This window comes from Leuresthes tenuis, unplaced genomic scaffold, assembly GCF_036924035.1.
Source record: "Leuresthes tenuis unplaced genomic scaffold, fLeuTen1.0.hap1 SCAF_9, whole genome shotgun sequence".
In the NCBI taxonomy this organism is placed as follows: domain Eukaryota; kingdom Metazoa; phylum Chordata; class Actinopteri; order Atheriniformes; family Atherinopsidae; genus Leuresthes; species Leuresthes tenuis.
In genome coordinates this window covers 4,901,176-4,922,892 of record NW_027325363.1, presented here as the reverse complement: position 1 = coordinate 4,922,892, position 21,717 = coordinate 4,901,176, and the positions used below count along the sequence as shown (strand labels likewise).

The following is a 21,717-nucleotide window of genomic DNA, read 5'->3' as shown; positions in this document are numbered from 1 at the left end:
CTGAAGCACCATTTTAAAACCACATGAACAGTGACAATGCTCGCATATGAGTTGCATTTGCTGCTTTCAACACCTTCTTCACCTTTGATGACTTTATTGATGCCATTCAACTCACCCTGAGGGTACATACATAGTACTTCTAAGCAGACATCTCTTTGTGATCAGTGACAAGTGAAAGAGAGATCTTGACCAGCTGAGGGGGTGGATAGTGGGACGAACAATGTACTGCATTCCTCAAAGCACAGAAATTGCTCGATATAGCTTTCGTTCCATTTTTAAACCTTATTTACTCCAGCAGGAATGCTCATTTTTAGCACTTCCTACCAAGCTGCTTTACGGCTCCTTGGTCATTTTCAAGTATTAGAAAGATTTAATTGCTAGTCATTATGTGAACCCCTACAAGTACAAATTCAGGCAATGTACCTCGCTTGAGGTTATGATCAATGATTTTAACAGTTGGAAAAGAAAACTCAATGGAAGATACTCATCTACAATGCTAACTTCATTTTTGCTCTCAGTACATGAACAGGCAAAAGAGTTGCATGAAGAACCCACTTCTCTGCCATTCACTTAATCCCCCTCTGCACCTGGTCCCTTATTAGTTGTCTGTGAGACTTTGCTTTGGCTTTAATGTAACTTAACGACAGGCTTATCTTTAAAAAAAAGATGTGCCATTAACAAAGGGCCTGTCTTGGTCAAAGGAGTGAAACTGCGGCGAGATTAATCCTGCCATTATCAAGTTATAACTTCCACCCTGGCATTCAGATTAAAACCTCCAAGATGTGGAAAACACTTAGTGCAAAGAGCTTAATAGCTTGCACTGACTGAAATACAAACATATCTCTAAGCAGGGTTTTCTGGAGCACACACTCTTTAAAGTAACAATCACTTTCAGTTTCAGGACAAATTTTGTACATGTAAAATATATCACTTATATAATCGATGTCTTTAAATCTTTTTGATGTTTTTTAAAGAGGTTCATTCATATATATATATATATATATATATATATAGTACACTATGATAAAAAAGACAAAAACAATCACGATATTGTCACAATATTTCTAATTTTACAGAAATTTAGTGCAGTAACTTGGGATTGCGTGTAACAACCCTTTCAAAGCTTGTGCAGACGTCTCTGTGACAGATGGCTGTTGCGTTGCATGTGCCATGTAACCTTTACTTTTTGTTCACGTCACAGCTGTGAAGAAACAGTTACATGGGTTGAAACAGGACTGAGATCAAGAGAATAACTTCAAGGTAAAATCTTAATTTACAAAGGAAACTGTAGGGGGAAAAGGATGGAGAGACGGTGTTGGTTTGAGTGTCAATGTGAAATTAATTTTCTGAAGCTGCTTAAGCTGAATAAATACTTCCAGGCACTGATCTCTTTTAGTGTGGCTGCGCTTCGTGCTTCTGTGCCTGGTTTGTTCCAGGTCTGTTTCCACTTTAAATGTGTCCTAATGTATCTTTAGGCTTGCCTCGTTCACTATAATGTTTCAGCTATTTATTACATGAAATATATGGCATCTATATGAAAAGTGTTTACACTGAACTATACACAAATCAGTGAGCGACCTCAGTGAGGATAGAATTGGAGCATATTTTTAGCATGACTATATAAAGAACTTGTTGTTGACAATATCGTTGATATTTACTGGTTGTGTTGTTATTACTGACACAGTTGCTTTAGCAATTCTCTGTTATTACCACAATGCTAATCATTAATCTTTACTTTGGATTTTCCTTCGCAAAGATTACACATTGAGGGAAAAAAGAACCGAAAGCACAAAATATGTTGCACACACTCCATCAGAGTCATTGCTTTTTATGTTAGATTTGTTAATTTTAGGAAAAAAAACAACTAAATGAGAGTTGTTGTCCACATCCTCCACAAGGTAGTTCACAGTCTAGATGAAATTAAAACAGTATTTTTATTTAATTTTGAATTTATTTGCTGTCATATTTAATTAGTTTTCCATGCCATTATGTGCACTGGTCTTTGTAACTTGTAATTTGAATTTGAATACATGTGAATTTCTTGGTACAAAAACTCTCAAAAGCTAAATGTACATGGCATTTTAAATGTTCTTATCTGAACTGCTCATATTTTGATGTCTTTTTTTTAAATGTCACTTGTTTTATCAAATTATTAATAGCATCAGTGTTTCAGGAGCAGCCTTTGTTTATTGCCACGAGTTACTAGTAGTTCTTGATTTTATGAAGAAGCAGTGATTACATTTGGCTCCACATGGGCTTCAGGAGGAGGAGTTTGAAAACAATAATTACAATGAATCTGAATATATATATTAGCCATTCATTTATCATCAGGTCCCAACATGCCTTCACGACTCAACATTTGCTGTACTGAAATCTTTGTTGAATAATTTAGACTTTAACTTTACAACATGATTGATATACTGAATAAAATAAGAGGCAACCAAACTATTGAAATATTCAAAAAACAAATTGGCCCAGAGATGAGCAAAATGTCGATTCTGATGAACATCGTACATGTAGAATGTTGCAACAGTGCATGTGAACATATATAGGTGAAAATAAACCTGTGCATTTTGTGTTCCACTGCGCTGTAAGTGAAAAGTAAAGTCATGCAATATTTTAAAGATACTTTAAAATACTTTGTCCCTGCCTGGTATTATCTTGAAAGTACACATTACCTGTTAGCAAGTGGTTATTGAGAACATAGTTATTGTGGGAATATTTTTCAGGAGGTATTTGTGGCTTGGTAAATCATGTCTGCATTTTTTTAATGTGTAACACATCTTGTGGAAATGCTATAATAAGAAGAATAACAATAAGGGCTTTGAGTTGACTTTGTCCTCTCAGATCTACATCATTATTAGTTGTGAGGCTGAGCTGTGATCAGAACCGTGGAGGAATCCAGCCCCACAGCATCTCAATGTATACAACACACTTGGAAAGGTTGCAGGGAACTGTGGAGTCGTGAAACCTATTCTGGCTTTTTTGACAACATGTCTCAAGATATTAAGTCCTGTCACACATGATTTCATTAAAACAGCTTGTATCTTTTAGTTAAAACAGAAGAATATTTCAAGATTCAATGTATTCCTCTAAATCTGTCATACACAACAACTGCTGATGGAGTCCCATGCCCACCACAAAATAAATTGATTGGAAAAAAAACAAAAAACTTTTGTCTTACATGCCAAGAGTAAGTGGATGGGAGAATCAAGGAAATAAACATGAATAAATTACTTTGCTGCTTGTCTCCTATTAAATCTGTTCTCACAACGTATTCCTAATTACTGGAGCCCAGTTTGGCATGCAGATATACTTTAAAGCCAACACAGTTTGTGTTGTCATATGTGTTTCTCTATTGTAAATCAAAGATGAAGTCACCATTTTACTGGTGTGTAAGATCCACGGCTGGGTAATTGGAAGCCAAGTCCACAAATTACATTTTTTTGCAGATTGTCTGCCTGGAAAGATGCACACATTTGTTTGATGTACACAAAGAACCACTGTTCTCTCAAAATTGTGTAAAATTTTTTTTTTTAAAAAAGCTAACTGTATATTTTCAATCTGTGTGACTATGAACTAAATTTCACGATTAAGTTATGTGATGTAATTTTTCAGGGACCAAAATGAACCCCATTAACTGGATTTTAATTATGAACTAGAAAGTTTAGATGTATTTAAAAAAATATTCAATTAAAAGAAAAGCATAAATATAAGGAGACATGCTTTGAATTTATTCATTTTTAACTTTTTCAATAAAAAAAAAAAACTATCATGAACTGAGTTGTGGGCTGCACATTGATGTGATGGTTAGCACTGTCGCCTCACAGCAAAAAGGTTCCTACTTTGAATCTCAGCTGGGGCCTTTCTGTGTGGAGTTTACATGTTTTCCCCGTGCATGCATTAATTCTCTGCTGGCACTCCAATTTCCTCCCACCGTCCACAATCATGCATGTTAGGTGACAATTAGCTGACAATTCTGAATTGACCCTGCGAGTGAGTGTGAGTGTGCATGGCCCTGCAATGGACTGGTGACCAGGATGCACCTTGCATTTTGCCTGATAGCAGCTGGGGTAGCTTCCAGTCTCCCCATGATACTGATTTGGATTAAGCAGTATGGAAAATGGATGGATGGAATCAAGCTGTTTCACTTCAACTGTTATTCTTGCCATATTAAGAACACTGACAGACATTGATAGTGCCAAATAGTAGTATCATATCACTGTGCATGATCAACAATTAAATTCACATTAAAAAAAGTCAAATAAATTGAAAATTTTCAAATTTTTAAAGTTGTGCCCCAGCATCTGACCTCCAACAACTCAATTGCTTTCCATTTAGTTCGTTTAGCTTTGCGTTACCACATCACACACCAGCAGCAAGACAGATGAGGTAAAAAAGAAAAAAATGACACAGGATTCTTTAAAAATATCTGGCAGATACAGCGACTAGACCCAAACACAACACTATGAGAGGAAGTAAAGAAGAAGAGATAAAGTGCACAAGCAAGAAATGGGACAAGAACAAACATCAGATTGGATTTTACTGCCAGAGAGAGCACAGAGAAAAAACAGGATAGGCGAATGCAAAATTAGCTTCGTTGTTGCTATCGTTAAGTAATAACTGATTAGCTCTCTTGTTCTGTCATGTTTGTTTTGCTTGGTTCTGTCAGTGAAGCTGCAGACGTGCAGGTTTAAACTCATGAAAAAAAAAACAATCTTGATCTTTTCTCCCTCTGCTCTATGTGGGCTGTAAATCCGAGGAGATTGAAGCTGAGGTTGATTCCTTTAATAACACTAATGAAACATCTTTATATACTCTAGACATTTACTTTAGTGCTCTGTATCATGATTAATGAGACATACAGAATATTACAACAACTGTGTGTTCAATTGAAAATTGAAACAAATTGAAACAGAAGTTATAACTTTACATTACTAAGTTCTCATGTAAAAATGTTTCACACGTGCCACATTCAAATCCTTCTAAAAATGTAAACCAAAAAACAAACTATCACAGATGAACTTGTATCTCATAGTATGTGAAATATGCAATCTTATTCTTGTTAGGAACTGTGACATTATTGTAGCGACTAAGTCCTATACAGTAGCACTACTGGCTGCTAATTGTTTGCTGGTAGGCATTGATTTTACATGAACTCAGGTATAAATCACGATGAGATTCCTCTTTTGTTTTTGAGATCATGTCAATGATTTCTTTTTTTTCAATGTCAGTTTATCTTTCCATTTCCATTAAATAAAGCAAAAGAAACTTAAACCGAGCACAGTAGAAAACTGTTTGCCCCTTCCGATTAGCAACACCTGAATAACATGACAGTTGACCATTGTTAAATAACCATCTTAAATAACCCAGCATGACCCTGGGCCAGAATACAAGAAATTATATACAACCCTCCAGTGGTTTGGGGGGAAAATTTCACAAAAGCTCTTACAATTATCCTGTCTTGTCTCTTGACATTTTCGGGTCCTTTTTCTTTTCTGGCTGTACAGCATGACAACAAATTTATGTGTACAGTTGTGCACATGCAGGGCTCAGACAGATGTCTGTTGTTACTATGGTGGCTGTAACGAACTGCAGGGGGAGACAAAGTGCAAAAAAAATTGCCAAACGTTTTAGCAATGCTTTAAGGACTGTCTGCCTAGGGAAGAGAGACAGTCTCACAGGCATTTGTAGTTCTAGAGGGAGCTTTGTGAGAAGTCTGGCATGGTATGCAGCAACTTCCCCCGGAAAAACCTGCTTTTCCAAAGGCTTTTTGTGCTGTGTGCCACGGACATACTTTAGTGTGTTTTTCAGGGGAAACGGCAAACACAGCCTGGTAATACAGCCGGTTTGCGGCTGGGCTGCTAGCGGCATTGCTCGTGGCTTTTCCCCTGTGGCGTGAACTGCAAATGAGAATAGGACAGGGAGAAAACACATTAGAAAAATACACTTAGGTGCCCTCTCATATTTGCTGGGCCTCACAGATAAATGGCTGGAACTGCAGTTTCAATTTGAAGTTTAGTATTAAACTTAGCTGTTTTTGGGTCAGATTTTTTAAATGGCTTTTTCTGCAGACTATAGACTGGTGTTCTTCCTGGTATTTTTGATGGGATGCTGTGCAAAGAGAGAGTTCAAATCTGGAAAAGAAAGCAATGAATCAACTTAATTTACGGATTTATCGATTTACTCTGTATGTTAGTCTTCAGTGGAATTGGAAAAGACACAATAATCAAATAGTTCTTTAGCTTGTTGAAAAGTGCTTTAGGTAAAAAAAAGGTCAGTGCTTGTACTAGCATTTTTTTTCTTATCCATCTTCCTAAACCATGAAAAAGAATGTATGTGTAACTTTCATCCTGCTTTTTTGCAAGATCTATTTTGCCTCACTATAGTTGGCACTTGATTATATTTTTAAAACATACAACACATGTTGGGCTGCACAGTGGTGCAGTGGTTAACACTGATCTAACAGCAAGAGGATTCCTGGTACAAATCCCAACTGGGGCCTTTCTGTGTGAGGTTTGCATGTTCTCCCCAGGTACCCCCACCACCCAAAACCAGGCATATCAGGTTAATTGGTGTCTCTGTGATAGACTGGCTACCTGTCCAGGGTGTACCGTGCCTCTAGCCTGATGACAGCTGGGATAGCTTCAGCCATGACCCTGATGGATGGATGGATGGATGGATGGATGGATGGATGGTTTGACAACATATGTTTGGTCTGAGATGCTATGCAGAAATATCCTCCACTTACTAATGGTACAGCCCACCCAACACCCCGATGTATGCAAGCAATACAGAAATATTTTGTAATACCAGTGTGATTGTGTGGTTTGGCATTATTTTGATCCAGAAGATGACAGAGAAACAATAAACTGGCTTAAAACTGCTCAACTGAAGCAATGTGTGATTACATTATTAAAGCCATTTGAATGTTGATCTGTGAGTTAATAGGGCCACTAATGCTGGCAACGCTAATGTTAGCCGCACTGTGCATGCCAGTGTATCAGGGTTTACAATTTGATTTTAATCAACAGAGTTAATTAAAGTTGAATCAAATTTAGATTTCTGTTAAACAGACTACAAATGAGTTATATCTGTCAGCTCAACAGAGTATCTAATAAAAGACAGAACCACTCTGTTTGAAGGGTAGGCTGCTGCTGCTGATACAAAAATGTCCAATTGTGCTTCTGATGTGCACAAACTCAAAACTGTCAAAGTTCTCAGTTGAATACAGAATAAGAAACGTCAGCCAGAGTAAAGCAGACTTTGTGCTTTGCATGGCTTCGCTAAATTATCATAAGTAAGAAAAAAAACAGGACTAAATGGCTCAAGCATTTAATTTATACTAATAGCTGCAGAACAAGTGGTTTCGCATCCCACACTATAGAAGTAAGAGAAAACTTCATGATACATATCATGTGCAAAAAAATTGTATGAAGTTCTTACCTTGTAGATTCTTCTTGATAACTGTACGTTGTCAGCTGGTGATAAAACATATGATCCTCTGAGATTCTAGCCATAAGCACATCACAGATGCTGAAGCTGGTGCAAGAGTCTCCTATCAGCTTAACTGTGCATTGGACCAATGTAAAATTTACTCCCCAGTAAATTGACATGCCAGCCAAATTATATTTGGTGAATTCTTCAAAAGTATAGCATTTGATGGTAACCAATTTCTATGATAGAAATGTTAGATTAGTTTCTGCTTCAACTAGTGCTTCATGTTTGTAAATATGCTAGTATTTATACCATGTATGGCTGTATCTATAGTACCTTAGACAAAACAGCACAGATGTCTCTGCAAAACATGCTTCAAGTATGTCAACTAAACAGAGAAGCTGCTTGTGGATTACAGCAGAAAATTACCACAGAGATGGGCCACTGATTTACTTTACCATCTGCGGGCTGATGTTGAAGACCCTCAAACCAACAAGATTCCTGGAGTTTGTAGATAACCAAGACTGCAACAATTCATTGGTTATTACAGTGGCAGCAAGTGTAATCATTGGTGAAACTGGTGATAAACAGAAAAATGGGCAGAGGCTTGTTTTGTTACAGTGGAAGGTAAAGGCTATGAACACAGGAAACTTCTGTATGTTTTCTGTCAAGGTGTTTTCACGCATGCACTAGAGTCCTGAAATGTTCAAGAGATGTTCCAGTGCTTTGACATGTGCAAATGCAAATTTCTGCAAGATTCAACTTTGACTCCGTGCAGAGATTTCCACCCAACCTTATAGTAAAGTCTACAGAGCATCAGCAGGGTGAGACAATGTGTAAAAATAACACATGTAATGTGCATGTTGACGAGCATTGTTTCCATTCTCCTTTCTGCTTAACTGTTTACTGCTTTCCACCTGCTATTGTCTATAGCTCTGACACATGCTGTGTTAATATCTACACAACAATGGTCATCAAGGAGTCTCACCTCCTATTTCTGACCAATTAGAGAGAAAAGCATTGTTTAAGCATTTCCAAAGTGTACTTACATTTACATTACACTTCCAGTTTTGAGAGTGCTTCTATTCCAGAAAGTCTCCCACTGTGAATTGTTTTTGTGATCAGCAACTGCGGGAATAGAATGGACCAAACCGTCTGCACATTCTCCTGAAGATCTCTGGTGTTCATGAGCTTTACTTTAGTAAAGAATCAATGTTGAAAAGGCTCCAGTAAAGCTTTTTTGAAGATTTATGATGCTAATTTTAGCTACTGCAAGCTTTTATCAGGCACCTGTCTACATCTCACAAGTCAGTGAGGTAAAGAGATGGGAGGTATTTCTCTTTGTAGTTTTTATTACATTTAATTGTTGTTTGCGTTCTCAAACTGATCTTTGGTTTAGCAGCTTTTTTTTTAATTTCATGCCAATAGTCCTAGACGGTTTGATAAGAATTTTCCCACAAGAGAAACTTGAGCAAAATCTGTCAAAATCCTCATATAATTTATTTTTTTGTGGTGCATTTCCCTGTGCTGTTATTTTATATAAATAGTAAGAAACAGTAAGAAACAAAAACAACTAGGCAGTTATTGAGTTGTTTTAAAGAGCTCTTTACAAGACCAGTTAAACAAATGTAGATGTTTTCTTTTCATCTTGTTTTATGACAAAAGACAGAATACTTAGTGCTTGAGTTTTTAACTTTCTTTGTTTTTGTATCCTTAAAAAACAATACAGCAATCTCAACCATATACTCAATAACAATGTAAAGGGAATGAGACACTTCTTTTCCCTCGATGAATTTTGGGTTTTAATGTATGTGTTAGGTTTCTGCTAATGGTCTCACACAGCTGTTGCAAGTTATATGCTTAGAGTTGTAAAGGACTATGACAACCATTTCCAAACCAAGAGTTATACTGTGAGACAAACAGACAGCAAAAATTAGATATATTACAAGGAAGAAACAACTATGTTAATCATCTTATTCTATTAATTTATTTTTGCTTCTCTTACTTTTTATTTATATATAGCAGACAGCCTTATTTCTTAGCCATTCTTTTTTTTTAAACCATGTTGTACTACTGCTGGTGCATTTAGCATTGTGGGTCAGCACATGAGGTGAGGCTAACAGACGGAAGCATAAATGATGAATGTGCAGTGACTGCCATAGCTGACTGTGCTACTGTATCCAAGTGGCACAGACTACTTGGATGAAGATGGGAGACAGTGGCAATGAGATGTGTTAGATAGAGAACAAAACAGAGTTCAAATTAAACGCATCCCATTCTCAGATGAATGGAATGAAACAGCACGTATTTCATGGAGATGAATCATGCTGAAATGGAATAATAAGGTCAGCACAACTCCCTTCATGATGTTGGCCTACAAAAACAGCAAAGTAGCATCAGCATAGTCTCCATGGCTTTGAGTCCATATGTATAGGTGCAGTATACATTATTATCTCCTTAAAAAAAACATTTATTTTGTTACAATAAACTATTATATTATTGTGGCCTTGAAGATTATATCAGTCAAGTATGATGAAAACTTATCAAATTTAAGAATTTAAATATTATTTGTAATGAACGGTCTCAGATTTATCTTTTGTGGGTGCTGCACATATTCCTAACCATTACATTGTAAATCATAGATAAGTAAAATGTGATTCTTAATCAGAGGAGACTCATTTCGAATACTTCTAAAATGGTATGCACTATATATATGTGTTATAAAGATTTATAGCAGGTAATACGATAAATCCTCTGATCTCTATCTATCATCAGCTAAATTTAACCAGTTTAACCGCTTCAGGTGAATCCTGCCAGAAAATTGGAGCCATCATTCCAGACAGGTTTCCAGTTTGACAACTTTTGTGTTTTGGACAAAAATTGATAGCTTGGAGCTCGAAGACAGTGTTTCAGCACATCTCCCGAGAATCCAACTGCCTTGTGAGGCAAATAAATGAATAAATAAATAAATAAATTCTCTATACAGGGTTTTTTTTCTAGGTTTAAAAAATGATTGACAGCATATGTGGAGTCAATAAGAAATAGGATCTTCGTCACTTCAAAATCAACTCCTGCTGTTGTCAGTTTATTTCCGTGGAGGGGAGAATCTGGTGGGGATAAGTGTGCCTCCTGAAGAGTCTCGCTTGGAGGTGAAAAGAAGTTTAACCAGTTTTTCAAATTCACTGTTTAAGGTGCATTAAGATTCAACTAAACATAGGTTTATTTCAGTGAATATCAGCTGTTAAGCATAAGATAAATACACTGTTTGTTCAGTGTCCTTAATGCATAGCTGCGATATAAAATCTCTTACCCTGCAATCCCGGACCATACTGCCAGTCACAAGCTGTTCACATACATGCATACAAGCATACATGTGTCACTTCAATGGCTCTGTTAGTGATGTGACTGTCAGTTGCAGTTTGACTGATTCCATGATGCATGTTTGATTTTTCTCAACTCACGATGTGCTGGGAATGGGAATTTAAGAGCTGTGTAGGCTGCATGTGATTAGAAAGGCATGTGGAGAAGCCAGAAAGGGAGAGTAGAGTGTAACTCACTGTATAATTTTAAATGATCTGTGAAGTGGGAGCTGTCGTGTCATGCGTAACTCTCCTGTGGGCCAGATCTTTAGGTGTGAACATCTTTCTGATTATGAGACAAGAAAGGTAGATGCAGTGATTTAGATGAACAACTATGGGGATCTACAGTGTGCTTCCAGATGTATGTTAGAAGCAGAGGTACATCTTCCCACCGACTGATTTTTCTCTCACTCTGTTGGTAGGCGCAGCTTTAATGAAGGAGCTGACTTGCTAACATTCTCGCAGAAGGGACCCTCTTCAACAAGGATGGGGTCACCATGGAAACCATTTCTTCTCCTGTCTGTCATCAGTGGCCTCTCAGGTAAGGAATTCAAAATGTTGTGCCAGAGATATAAGTAATAAATCATTTCAGTGAATATTTTAAACACCATTGAAAGAAAATGTATAGTATTCATTGACATCTACTGCAAATACATGACAGTTGGGCTGGGCTGGGCTCAGTTGGTGGTACTGTCCTTTCCATGGATAGAGTACGGGGAAAACTTTGGAGAGGAGGAATCCATATCTATGGATTCTTAGTTTTGCTTTGACTGAAAGGTTTTCTCACTACTGCAGTTGTATTTTGTAATTCTCATTCCTAACTATTGTCTTGACATAGTTTAACTCGTACATTTATTGTTTGCCAAATATTATTTGAGAAAGACTATTTTCTGCCTCACACCTAAGAAAGAGAAAACAGAACTCACTTAGAAGAAAAATAACCTTCAGATTATCTTTTTATTTTTTGTGGTCTAGCAGCAATCAAACCTTTAACTCCATTTTTAGAGATCTCTGGTATCATATCTTTGCCAGTGTGATGAGCAGTGAGCGCATCAATTTAAGCTCAAGTGTCTCTCTTGGTCAGTCTGGAGCCTGCGTTTGCTGATCAACCCTTTAATCACCTGCTTTACTGTTATGTAAATCTCATTTCTCAGGTGCCGTATATACTATATAATATACAATATAAAGCAACAATAAAGTAATATTTAATTTCTTATTAAAAAGCACTCTTATTATTATTACAACACTTATTATTTTGGCCCTAGGGAAATTAAAACCTGTGAATAAATATTTTCCCATTGCTTTTTTTATCACAGTGTTAATGGATTCTGCCCTTTTGATGGCTCTTTCAGCCCACAAGTAGGGGGGTCAAACAATCTGTGGCTCTCTGCAAACTTTTTTGAGGGAGTTAAAGAAACAGTTCTGACCTCACTTGTCTGCTTGTTAAACCATACTATTAGATAGCAACAAATGTTTCTTAACTTTTGGATCTCAAATGAATTGTGGTTATTTTTAGTGGAGAGAACCTATATAATGCTGTACTCAAGCAAACTGAGGCTTATGCAACACTCGTTATTCCTTTTTCATTTGCTGATCTGTTCATAGCCATAGAAAAAATACATTTGATGAGCAAGTTGTTGAGGAAATAGCAGAAGCAACTCTGTTTTTTGTTATTTCTGTTTCTAAAGGATAGATTACTTGATTGGAAATGCTCCAACTGCTGCTCCATCATTAGTAACTCTGATGATTTTGTCAGTCACGTCGTTGTTGTTCAGAGAACTATGTCTCTAGTCTGCTTTGTGTTTTAATTGTTTTTGAATCATGAAACTTTCATGTCTCGTAGTCAGATATGTTCATGTTATTTATAACAACTATTAAGAAAATATTGGGATACTCTATGAAATGTAACTTAAAACAGAATTAAATGATTTGCAAATAATTTCAATCAGTATTTTATTCACAAAAGAATAGAGTAGACATCAAATACTGAGAGTGGAGCCTTTTAGTATTTTATTGAAAAATATTATTTTTATCTTGAACAAATCTCAAGACAAACACTAGTTCATACTTCACAAGAACTAGCTTAAAGGTCAATTCACATGGATTAAAACTGAATGAGTTCATGTTCACCATCTGAACTATGTTCAGAATCTCAAAATACACCAGTTCACATTTATCTCTCACTTTATATGGGCTTCATAAATGCTATGGAGTAGAGGAACATGGGTCCACAGCCATCTGAACAGAAAAGACACACATCTCTCAATTTATCTGTTACTAACCATCCTAATAACTCAAAATCAATTTGCCTCGCCTACTTATTTGGTCATTTTCACACACCGATGAAATAGGGCTGGACAATGAAACAAAGAAATTTTATTATAGTGATAATACTTTTTGCAATGTCCTACAATGAAAGCATTATTGGCCAGCAGAGGCCCAGTGACAAATGCTTCAGTCACACATTTAATATCACTCAACTTAAGGTAACTTTAGTAGGTGTAAAAACAGCTATTTGAAAAAGAACCAGCAACATCATGTGAAAGGCCTAAAATAAAGTAAGGAAACAGACCAGCAGCTGTGTGACTGATCATGCCCCCAAGTCTAATGTGAGAGCACAGCAGCAGATAAAATCAGACTTAGTGACAGTGCTGGACTGAAATGATGAGTTGATGAACACGCAGCTGCCTGCACCAAGGCAAAAACTAAAGTCTAACTTACATTACAGGTGCTCTCCTCTGGCTTTCTGCTGTGCAAAGTTATCCGTTACATCCCTCAGATTTAGCTGGCAGGCCTCACTCTTTTCATGCCCATTTACAGTTGTGTTCTGACATCTCCTTTTGTCGTGGTAGGTCATGGTTTGTCAATTTCTGTTGAACTGTCCACTGTGTGAAAGTTGCTGCATAGCTCTACAAATCTACTTTTTAACTACACATATCTGTAATGATTATATTGCAGTTGCATTAATTGTATATGTGGTATTTATGCCTGTGACTGGTGTAGAAATCATTGTGTGGTTTGTGGCTCCTGCTGAAGCATGCACCTGGAGGATGCGTGCAGGTACAATTTATTATGACACGTTCACTGTTGACAAGAACGTTGCTCAATGCCACAAGGGAAGGCTGCATTCACCTCACGTTTGTCAGTTTAAAACTGCTTTATTCCATTCAAAATCATGGAAAATATGGACGTTGCTCAAGAATTCCCTCATTTTTACATGTTCATGCACAAAATTGTTTGCCACTGTGTAGCGCCCCTTCTTTTTTAAAGGAAAGTTCACAGACAACTGGTAACTGCAGGAGACCTTTGGGGGAAAAACATCTTATTTATGTCTGATTCAGGATTCCAACTGCTCAACATTTCATGCGTCATATGCCACATTTATTCAATTGGTGAAAGGTCTGAACAACAAGCAGTTCAGCATGGACCCTCTGAAGTCGTACTGTTGTCATAGATGTTGTCCCTGAAAAAGAAATCATCTAGACGGGAGCACATGTTGCTTTAAAACCTGCATATACCTTTCAGTATTGATGGTTCCTTTCAAGATGTGTAACTTGCCAGTTCCATAGGCTCTAATGCACTGCTGTACCATCAAAGATGCTGGGTTTTTCTGTACTTAGCACAGATAGCAAGCTGCTTCCTTTCCTCTCCAGTCTGGAGGATGGGGTGAGCATGATTTCAAAAATTAATTTCATATTTGGATTCTTCTGACCTCAGAACAGTTTTCTACTTTGCCTTAATCCATTGTGAATGAGCATGGGCCCTGAGAAGATGGTGGCATTCCATATGGCTTCCTCCCATCCCACGATAGAGCTTTAACCTTCATTTATAAATGTATATGCAGACAATGAATTTTGGAAGTGTTCCTGAGCCCATGCAGTGATTTCCATTGTAGAATCATGTCTGTTTTAATGCTGCTCTGCCTGTGGGCTTGAAAATCACGGGCATTAAATGTTGATTTCCGGCTTTGTCTCCTGTGCAAAGAGATGTCTCCAGATCCTCTGAATTTTATGACCATATTATGTATTGTGGATGGTGGAATTTTCAAAGCAATTTTAAATCATTCTGAAAATGCTCCAAGTTGCAGACAGTTTTATGCAGATTGCTGAACTCTGCCCATCTTTACTCCTGAGTGACTCTGCCCTTCTAAAGTCTTTTTATGCTGAGTCATGTTACTGCCTTGGTGTCAGTTAACCTAATTAGTAGCAACATGTTCCTCAAGTTGTTTAATTTTAGAATCACCTAATTTCCCAGCAATTTGTTTCCCTGTTTCAACTTCTTGAAATGTGCTGCAGCCATCAATTTCCAGATGGGCTAATGAATTTCACAAAATACCTCAATTGAAACACTTGACATGTTTCGTTTTTGGCTCTATTGTGAAGAAGAAATTTAAGTTAATCATTTTTTTCTAAAGCGCAGCTTTTGACATTGTATTGTAACAATTCAGGTTGTTAATTCAATAAATTTAAGACAAAGCAACAAGTAAACATAACAATAAAACTGGACTAAATGCTATTATTCAAGGGAAGGAGCAGTATAAGGGATAGAGATAACCAGTTGTATGATGTCTGTCATTGGAAATGCAAAACCAATAAGTCATTATAGTATCCTGTGGGGCCAGATGATTAGCACTCTCAGTAATTATTACAAGAATACTCTCAAAATAACAAAGACAAACCAAGTAATGAGTCATTTATGATAAATTTCTATTTGGGTCAGCCTTTATCCTCACAGTCAGCCTGTAAAGCTTCAGCAGCACAAATATGTTGCAGACAAATTGCGATACAACAAGGAAAGAAAGCAGAAACTCTCTGAAAAAGAAAATACGAGCAGTCCAATGGGAGCAAATAATCACACAGAGCAGTTTTACCATTTGAAGCTGACAATCTTCATAGCAGGGTAAACAGCAGAGTGGTATATGGAGCAAGATAAGCTCACAACCTTTGTAGACAGAGACGAGACACATACCTTTTACAACTCCTGAAAATATGTGAACATTACTATTTTAAAACACAGCAACCTTTTCTAACATTGGAAAACTTTAACCTCCCACCAAGTGTACAAAGAATCAAAGTCTTGGAGGAAGGCTAGCTAAATAAGGTTCTTGTCGTAATGTCACTTTAAAACAGCGGGCCAATGCATTTATTTGTGAAAGCACACGAAGAGATGTTGTAGTTGAATCATGAACAGTTTAAACTACTAACTGCAAAGTGTAATGAGTGGCTCCCCAGTGATTATGTTAGATATTCATGGGTGTGTGGGAATATGTGAAAAGAAAGAGTAAAGCTAAATCAACTACATGCTTATCACTACTACTGTGTTGCAGTTTATAATCAAACCTTTTCTTCATTAGAAGTAGCATACCCCAAAAACCTTAATGCAGTTTCAAGAACTCATATCTTCTTAGCCTCAACACAGTGCTCAGTACTATACTCAGCAAAGCTTTTACTATAGATCTAAAAAGCTGGAAAAAGATTCTGATATATTGTTACCGGTGATGAACTTTTCTAATTACACAAATGGAAACTTAAACAACTAGATTTATAGCTGTGTTAATTAATGCTCTGTACAATATTATTCTATTCTCTCCTTGTTTTACTAGTCTATCTTACTTAAAGTACTCCAACTTAGTAGATGCATTTGGCTCAACCGGTGAACACACTTCACCTAAAATTGATACAAATTCCGTAAGTATTGATGCTTGAGAAGATACTGCTGGAGATAAAGGAGTATGGTGGTTACAGGCACAGGTTCATCTGTTGTGGGTGTCTGTTGCTGCTTTTTGTGACGTAACAGGAAGGGCATTGCTGCTAGAGCTTCTGATGTTCCAAAGATTAACACTGAAAGGAAAAACTTTGTTATAACAAGGCCCATATGTTCCAATGTATGGTTCCATATTTCTGGTGATTTTTTTACATCACATGCACTGGGAATGTTCATATAAAAGTATAAAAGTTGGCTAGATTAATTCTAAACTTTAATTATAAAGACAGCACAGACTCATTCAGATTCCTCAGTCATGGATGCACAAATAATATCGGTGACCTCATCTATACAGAATGTATAGCCAGTATATGACAGATAAATCCAGACTCCCACGTTCAACAAATAAAGTAACTATGAATATATAGATAAGTTGATGATATATTTCAATGAATATTTTTCAAAGGACAATTTCTATATCTTTTTTTGAGAGTACCTTTATTTCCTGATTTCATATTTATTTGTTTTACGGAGATTTTATTTTTCAGTGCCACTTTTATTTCCTCTCTGCTGTCTCACTCAACCTCCCTCAGATTCTGTAGCTTACTGTGCACATTAACTTCCTTTTCATTTTCACTACATCAACGTATCTATGCATTAATATTAACTTCATGCATTGGCTTCATTTTTAGATTTATTTTCAAGTTGGATTATTCATTAAAAAGCTCAATTTATCTATTTATTCACTGATTAAAATACAATTTTACACATTTGGTTTTGGCTGTAATTAAACCGTGACTCACACAAAAATATGACCAAGAGAATCACCTCAAATCTAATGTCCTGTTTGGTGATATTGAAAATCAGCATCAACCACTGCATCCTAAAATAACTTTTGAAAATAAAGACTTGTAATTTGTTGGGCTGGCTTCAGAGGAACTAAACTTTTTGTCGGAAATGAACTGCAGAATTAAAACTGTGGAATAGCACTTGCTGCTTTCTAAAGACTTTTTTTTTTTTTTAGCTAAGCCAATTCTGCTCATTGACTTTTGTCCTCCCCGAAAAAAAAGTTCCAGGATTTACATGGCATGGCATCTGACTGCTGCAGTCCAGTCCCAGATGAGCAGTAGAACAGCAGAAGATGGATGGATAAATACACTGATGGATCCTGTGGATGGTTTATGTTTTTGTTCATTTCACTGAAATATATTTTGACAAGTGTTGGAATAAGTAGAGTTTTTCCACAGCATTCAGAGGTGCAGTGAAATTGGCACTAGAACTATCAGAAGCATTGCCACATATTAGTACGAGTGCTCCACTTCAAACTGGTTTCCATTATCAGCAGCAGCAGGAGCCACTAGCAGCACTGACATGATGCTGTCTTTATCTATTTTAATACTTTTAACAAGATGTTTTGTGTAATGGATTATTGACCTACTGTTCACTCTAAATACTGTGAAACTGCTGACTTTGAAGACAGTATATCCTCTGTTCTATTTTCTTTTCTTTTGTAGCTTTATCCCTGTCAAGTTCTTTTTACTCTATAGATATTTAAATTGCATAGAGGCAGAGAGGGCAGTGCAATTAGATTTCTCTCATGTTTAAAAGTGGGTTGGGTAGGTATGATGTCTGGGAACAGTTTTTCTCCTCCAGAGTCATCCACTGATTGAAATAAAACGTTGCTTGGAGTGCTAAGTGTGGAATGGTAATTCAGCTGTTTCTCGGCTAACTGTGAGGTATCTAAATATTAAAAGTGGGTTGCAGGGAATATAGAAGTGTAGTGCTGTATAAGTAATGCATGAAGTCATTTTCACCAAGGGCAAAAGAGTCAGACCAGAAATATGGTTGTGAGTGGAGAAACGAATGACTATTTGCATGCATTACACAGAGCTGGACCATACAATGAATATATTGCTTCGATAGTACAACTTGGAAAATAAACATTAGAATATAAAAAAAAGAGCTTGATGGTGGAAAAAAAATCAGCTACAAGTCATAAAGGGTTTGCATTCCCCAATCTCCCATTGTCTTAAAAACCTAAATGAACAAGTGAGCAGCAGCAATAGGCATTAGACAGTAGTCACTAGTCACAAACTCTACTGAATACAAAAAGTATGGATTGTATCTTTAATCCTACCATCAGGGACTAGTGGATTTCCTCCAGCTGGCAGTGGAACCCTATTTGTTCTAGTCTCTCTGGTGTGCAAAACACAAGAGAGAGAAAGAAAGAAAGAAATTTGTCCAACTGACAACTGTCCCCTTTTTCTTAAAACACTTTAGATGCTTTTATTTTAAATGCCAGTTACAACTGGGAGAGTAATACACAGATATTCACATGAGAACCTCTAATAAGAAAGAAAGAAAGAAAGAAAGAAAGAAAGAAAGAAAGAAAGAAAGAAAGAAAGAAAGAAAGAAAGAAAGAAAGAAAGAAAGAAAGAAAGAAAGAAAGAAAGAAAGAAAGAAAGAAAGAAAGAAAGAAAGAAAGAAAGAAAGAAAGAAAGAAAGAAAGAAAGAAAGAAAGAAAGAAAGAAAGAAAGAAAGAAAGAAAGAAAGAAAGAAAGAAAGAAAGAAAGAAAGGAGCTTGTGTGCTGGTGCCAAAGATTGTAAATTGTATTGCTATCATGTGTCACATAGGCTGAGACCAGTTAGAAAAGTTTGTTGCCATGTACTGTATATAAAATAATTAATGCATTTTGATGATTTTGTGGCTTTTTAATTTAGGATTATTGTATATCCAATAAGAAAGAAAGAAAATGAGCAGCAGTAACACTGAGTGTGCTGAAGACTCCCACACTTCCCATTAGGAGGCACAGCACATTAATACCATACATTATACAACACCTCTGCGGTTTCATTGTTTCTCTACCAAGGTTGAGACAACTCATACAATCCCCTTGGTACACCAAGATACATAAAAAAGACAGGGCTTTAGCAAGTAGTCCAGTGTGATAGGAGGTGAGGTGAGGTTGCATATGATGTATGGATTGTTCTATCTGTAATGATATTCCGCTGAATAAATGGTCTCAAGCATAATCAGCTTCAGTCAATATAATCTTCCTGTGAAGGTCTTCATTAATCTTACAGGCTATGGCTAATCATGTCCGTCTACTTGAGCCCCCATGTGTGCCTCACCTACTTACTGTATGTTATTCTAATTAATTTTTCACATCACAGCCCAGAGGCTGCAGCCAAAGTCTCACAAGATTCACACATTGCAGTGTCAATCCTATAACCCAATGCAAGTATGAGTATTCCATGCTTCCCCAGGTCTTGCTTCCATTGTCTTGAAGATTGTCATCCTCCTTTAGCCTCACCTTCACTTTTATTGTATATTTGTTCCCTCGTCTGTCCATCTTCTGAAGCTATACAAGTGTCCTCAGTTGGTCATACATACTGCACGATAATGTAGTCACCACTAAAGCAAATCTGCAGTCTAATAGTCGAACACAAGTATGATAATAAGGACAAGGCAACAGGATCGTTTGGCTTTTTGTTCTTTGTGTAAAATGGCTTTTGCTGCCTTTGTTGATGTTATCGTAAAGGTGGTGTTAGGACCTGAGATGATAAGCGATGGCATTGTGGTAGAGCTTGCAGAAATGCAGCAGGTGCAGCCCTTTCAGCAACAATGAGTGCTTCAGATTTTATGCCCTCTAAAAGATAGGGATCAGTGGAACCTGCAAGGGTCATTGCTTTTATCAGATGAAGGTGACAGCTGACGAGAGCAAGTGCCTATCGGCTTCAGTAGTCAAACAAACAAAAGAGACTTTTTTTTGTATGCTCTATGTCTTTATGATTCATCCACCGAATAGAATGTTGTTTTTCTGGAGAGTGACATTTATAATCCCCTCTGATAAAACAGTAAACAAACATATATGGTCTTCTTGGCAAAATGTTTATGCATCCTTGTCATAATCCATAACAGACATAAGGAGAGATGTGTTACTGCACAGCTTTTTGATGCAAATTGCAGTAATAGGCTGTGGCTGTGTACATTTCTCTATGGCTTCTTAAAGTTAAACAAATTACAATCCATAGTCTATGTAAGTTTACAGCTTTAAAACACAGAATTCTACCAGCATATCCTCAGTGACCAGTTTCTACAATGACAGTCAACCTGGTTGTCAGGAATTGTTACTAGCATGCCAGTCAGGGACACTAAAGCAGCTGACACACATTCACTATTACACTGAGCTATTCCAGACTTCCAAAGTGGCTGCATTTGACAAAAGTCTGCATCAGATAAGCTAGACTTGAGTCATGTTCTCCACAACAGAGTGTGCACTCTTTTACCAGGGATCAACTACTTCTGTCGATCTTTTGTCACTATCCAGCATGCCTTTATTTTCAACTCAATGGCTAATACTGATAAAAACACATATTTGTTCTACCTTATTGCAGGGCGATCACATCTCTCCTGTAGGTAAATTAATATATATATTTTTTGTGTTGCTATGGTGGTCCAATTCCAGAAGTAAATTAATGTAACTTGTGTCACTAAATTCAGGTCAAAGTGATATCTAATTCGAAGCCTTTATCAGCTATAACAGATGACGTGATATCAATCTGCATCCCTAATTTGTTCTGTGATAAGCGCTCCTGTGTTATTCTATATTGCTCCGATCCAGTCTGAATTGAGAGCAGAAGACTTTGCATCAGCAATATTGTGAAAAAGATTTGCTTTTCAGATTTTTTTTGGTTTGAATTTCTATCCAAATCACTAACCTGATGCTTAGTGCTTGGATCCTGAATATTCGGTAACAAATTGAGGCATTTGCTATTGTACAATTATTAATCCTTATTTAAAGCCTGATAAATATATTTTCTTATTTATAATGTATTACCACAACAGCAGTATAACTGGCATTAACATGTAGAGTATATTGTCTGTGAGCTAAATTAGCCATTTGTGCTGACAGGGATTTGAACCTTGGCAATATGAAGACAGTGCAGCCGTCATCTTTTAACAGCATCAACCTGCTGTTTAATAATCCGTTTCCTTCTCATCACTCTCAGCTCTTCTCAACCACACTGCAAATGTCACAGCACAGCTGTCATTCAGAGAGGTGTAAAGTCACATCCATATATGTATAGAACAAATGGCATGCATGTGTGACTGAAACTATTCTAGGTTGAGTACATGCAATTAAAAGGGAATGTAGAACAATAAGGGCTAACAATGGGACAAACTGATAGAAATTGGTTAACATTCTTGGGTGTG

At 36.8% G+C, this 21,717-nt stretch overlaps 1 protein-coding gene across 2 annotated transcripts in view; it reads left to right on the top strand.

Moving 5' to 3' along the window:
- The window catches only part of cntn5 (contactin 5), a 108,866-nt gene that overhangs the window by 24,334 nt on the left and 62,815 nt on the right, over positions 1–21,717 (top strand). For both annotated transcript variants that reach the window (XM_072391979.1, XM_072391978.1), the window contains exon 2: positions 11,219–11,337. In XM_072391979.1, the coding sequence (XP_072248080.1) occupies positions 11,283–11,337 (55 nt within the window). In that variant the 5' untranslated portion in view covers positions 11,219–11,282. The remainder of the gene's footprint in view (positions 1–11,218; positions 11,338–21,717) is intronic.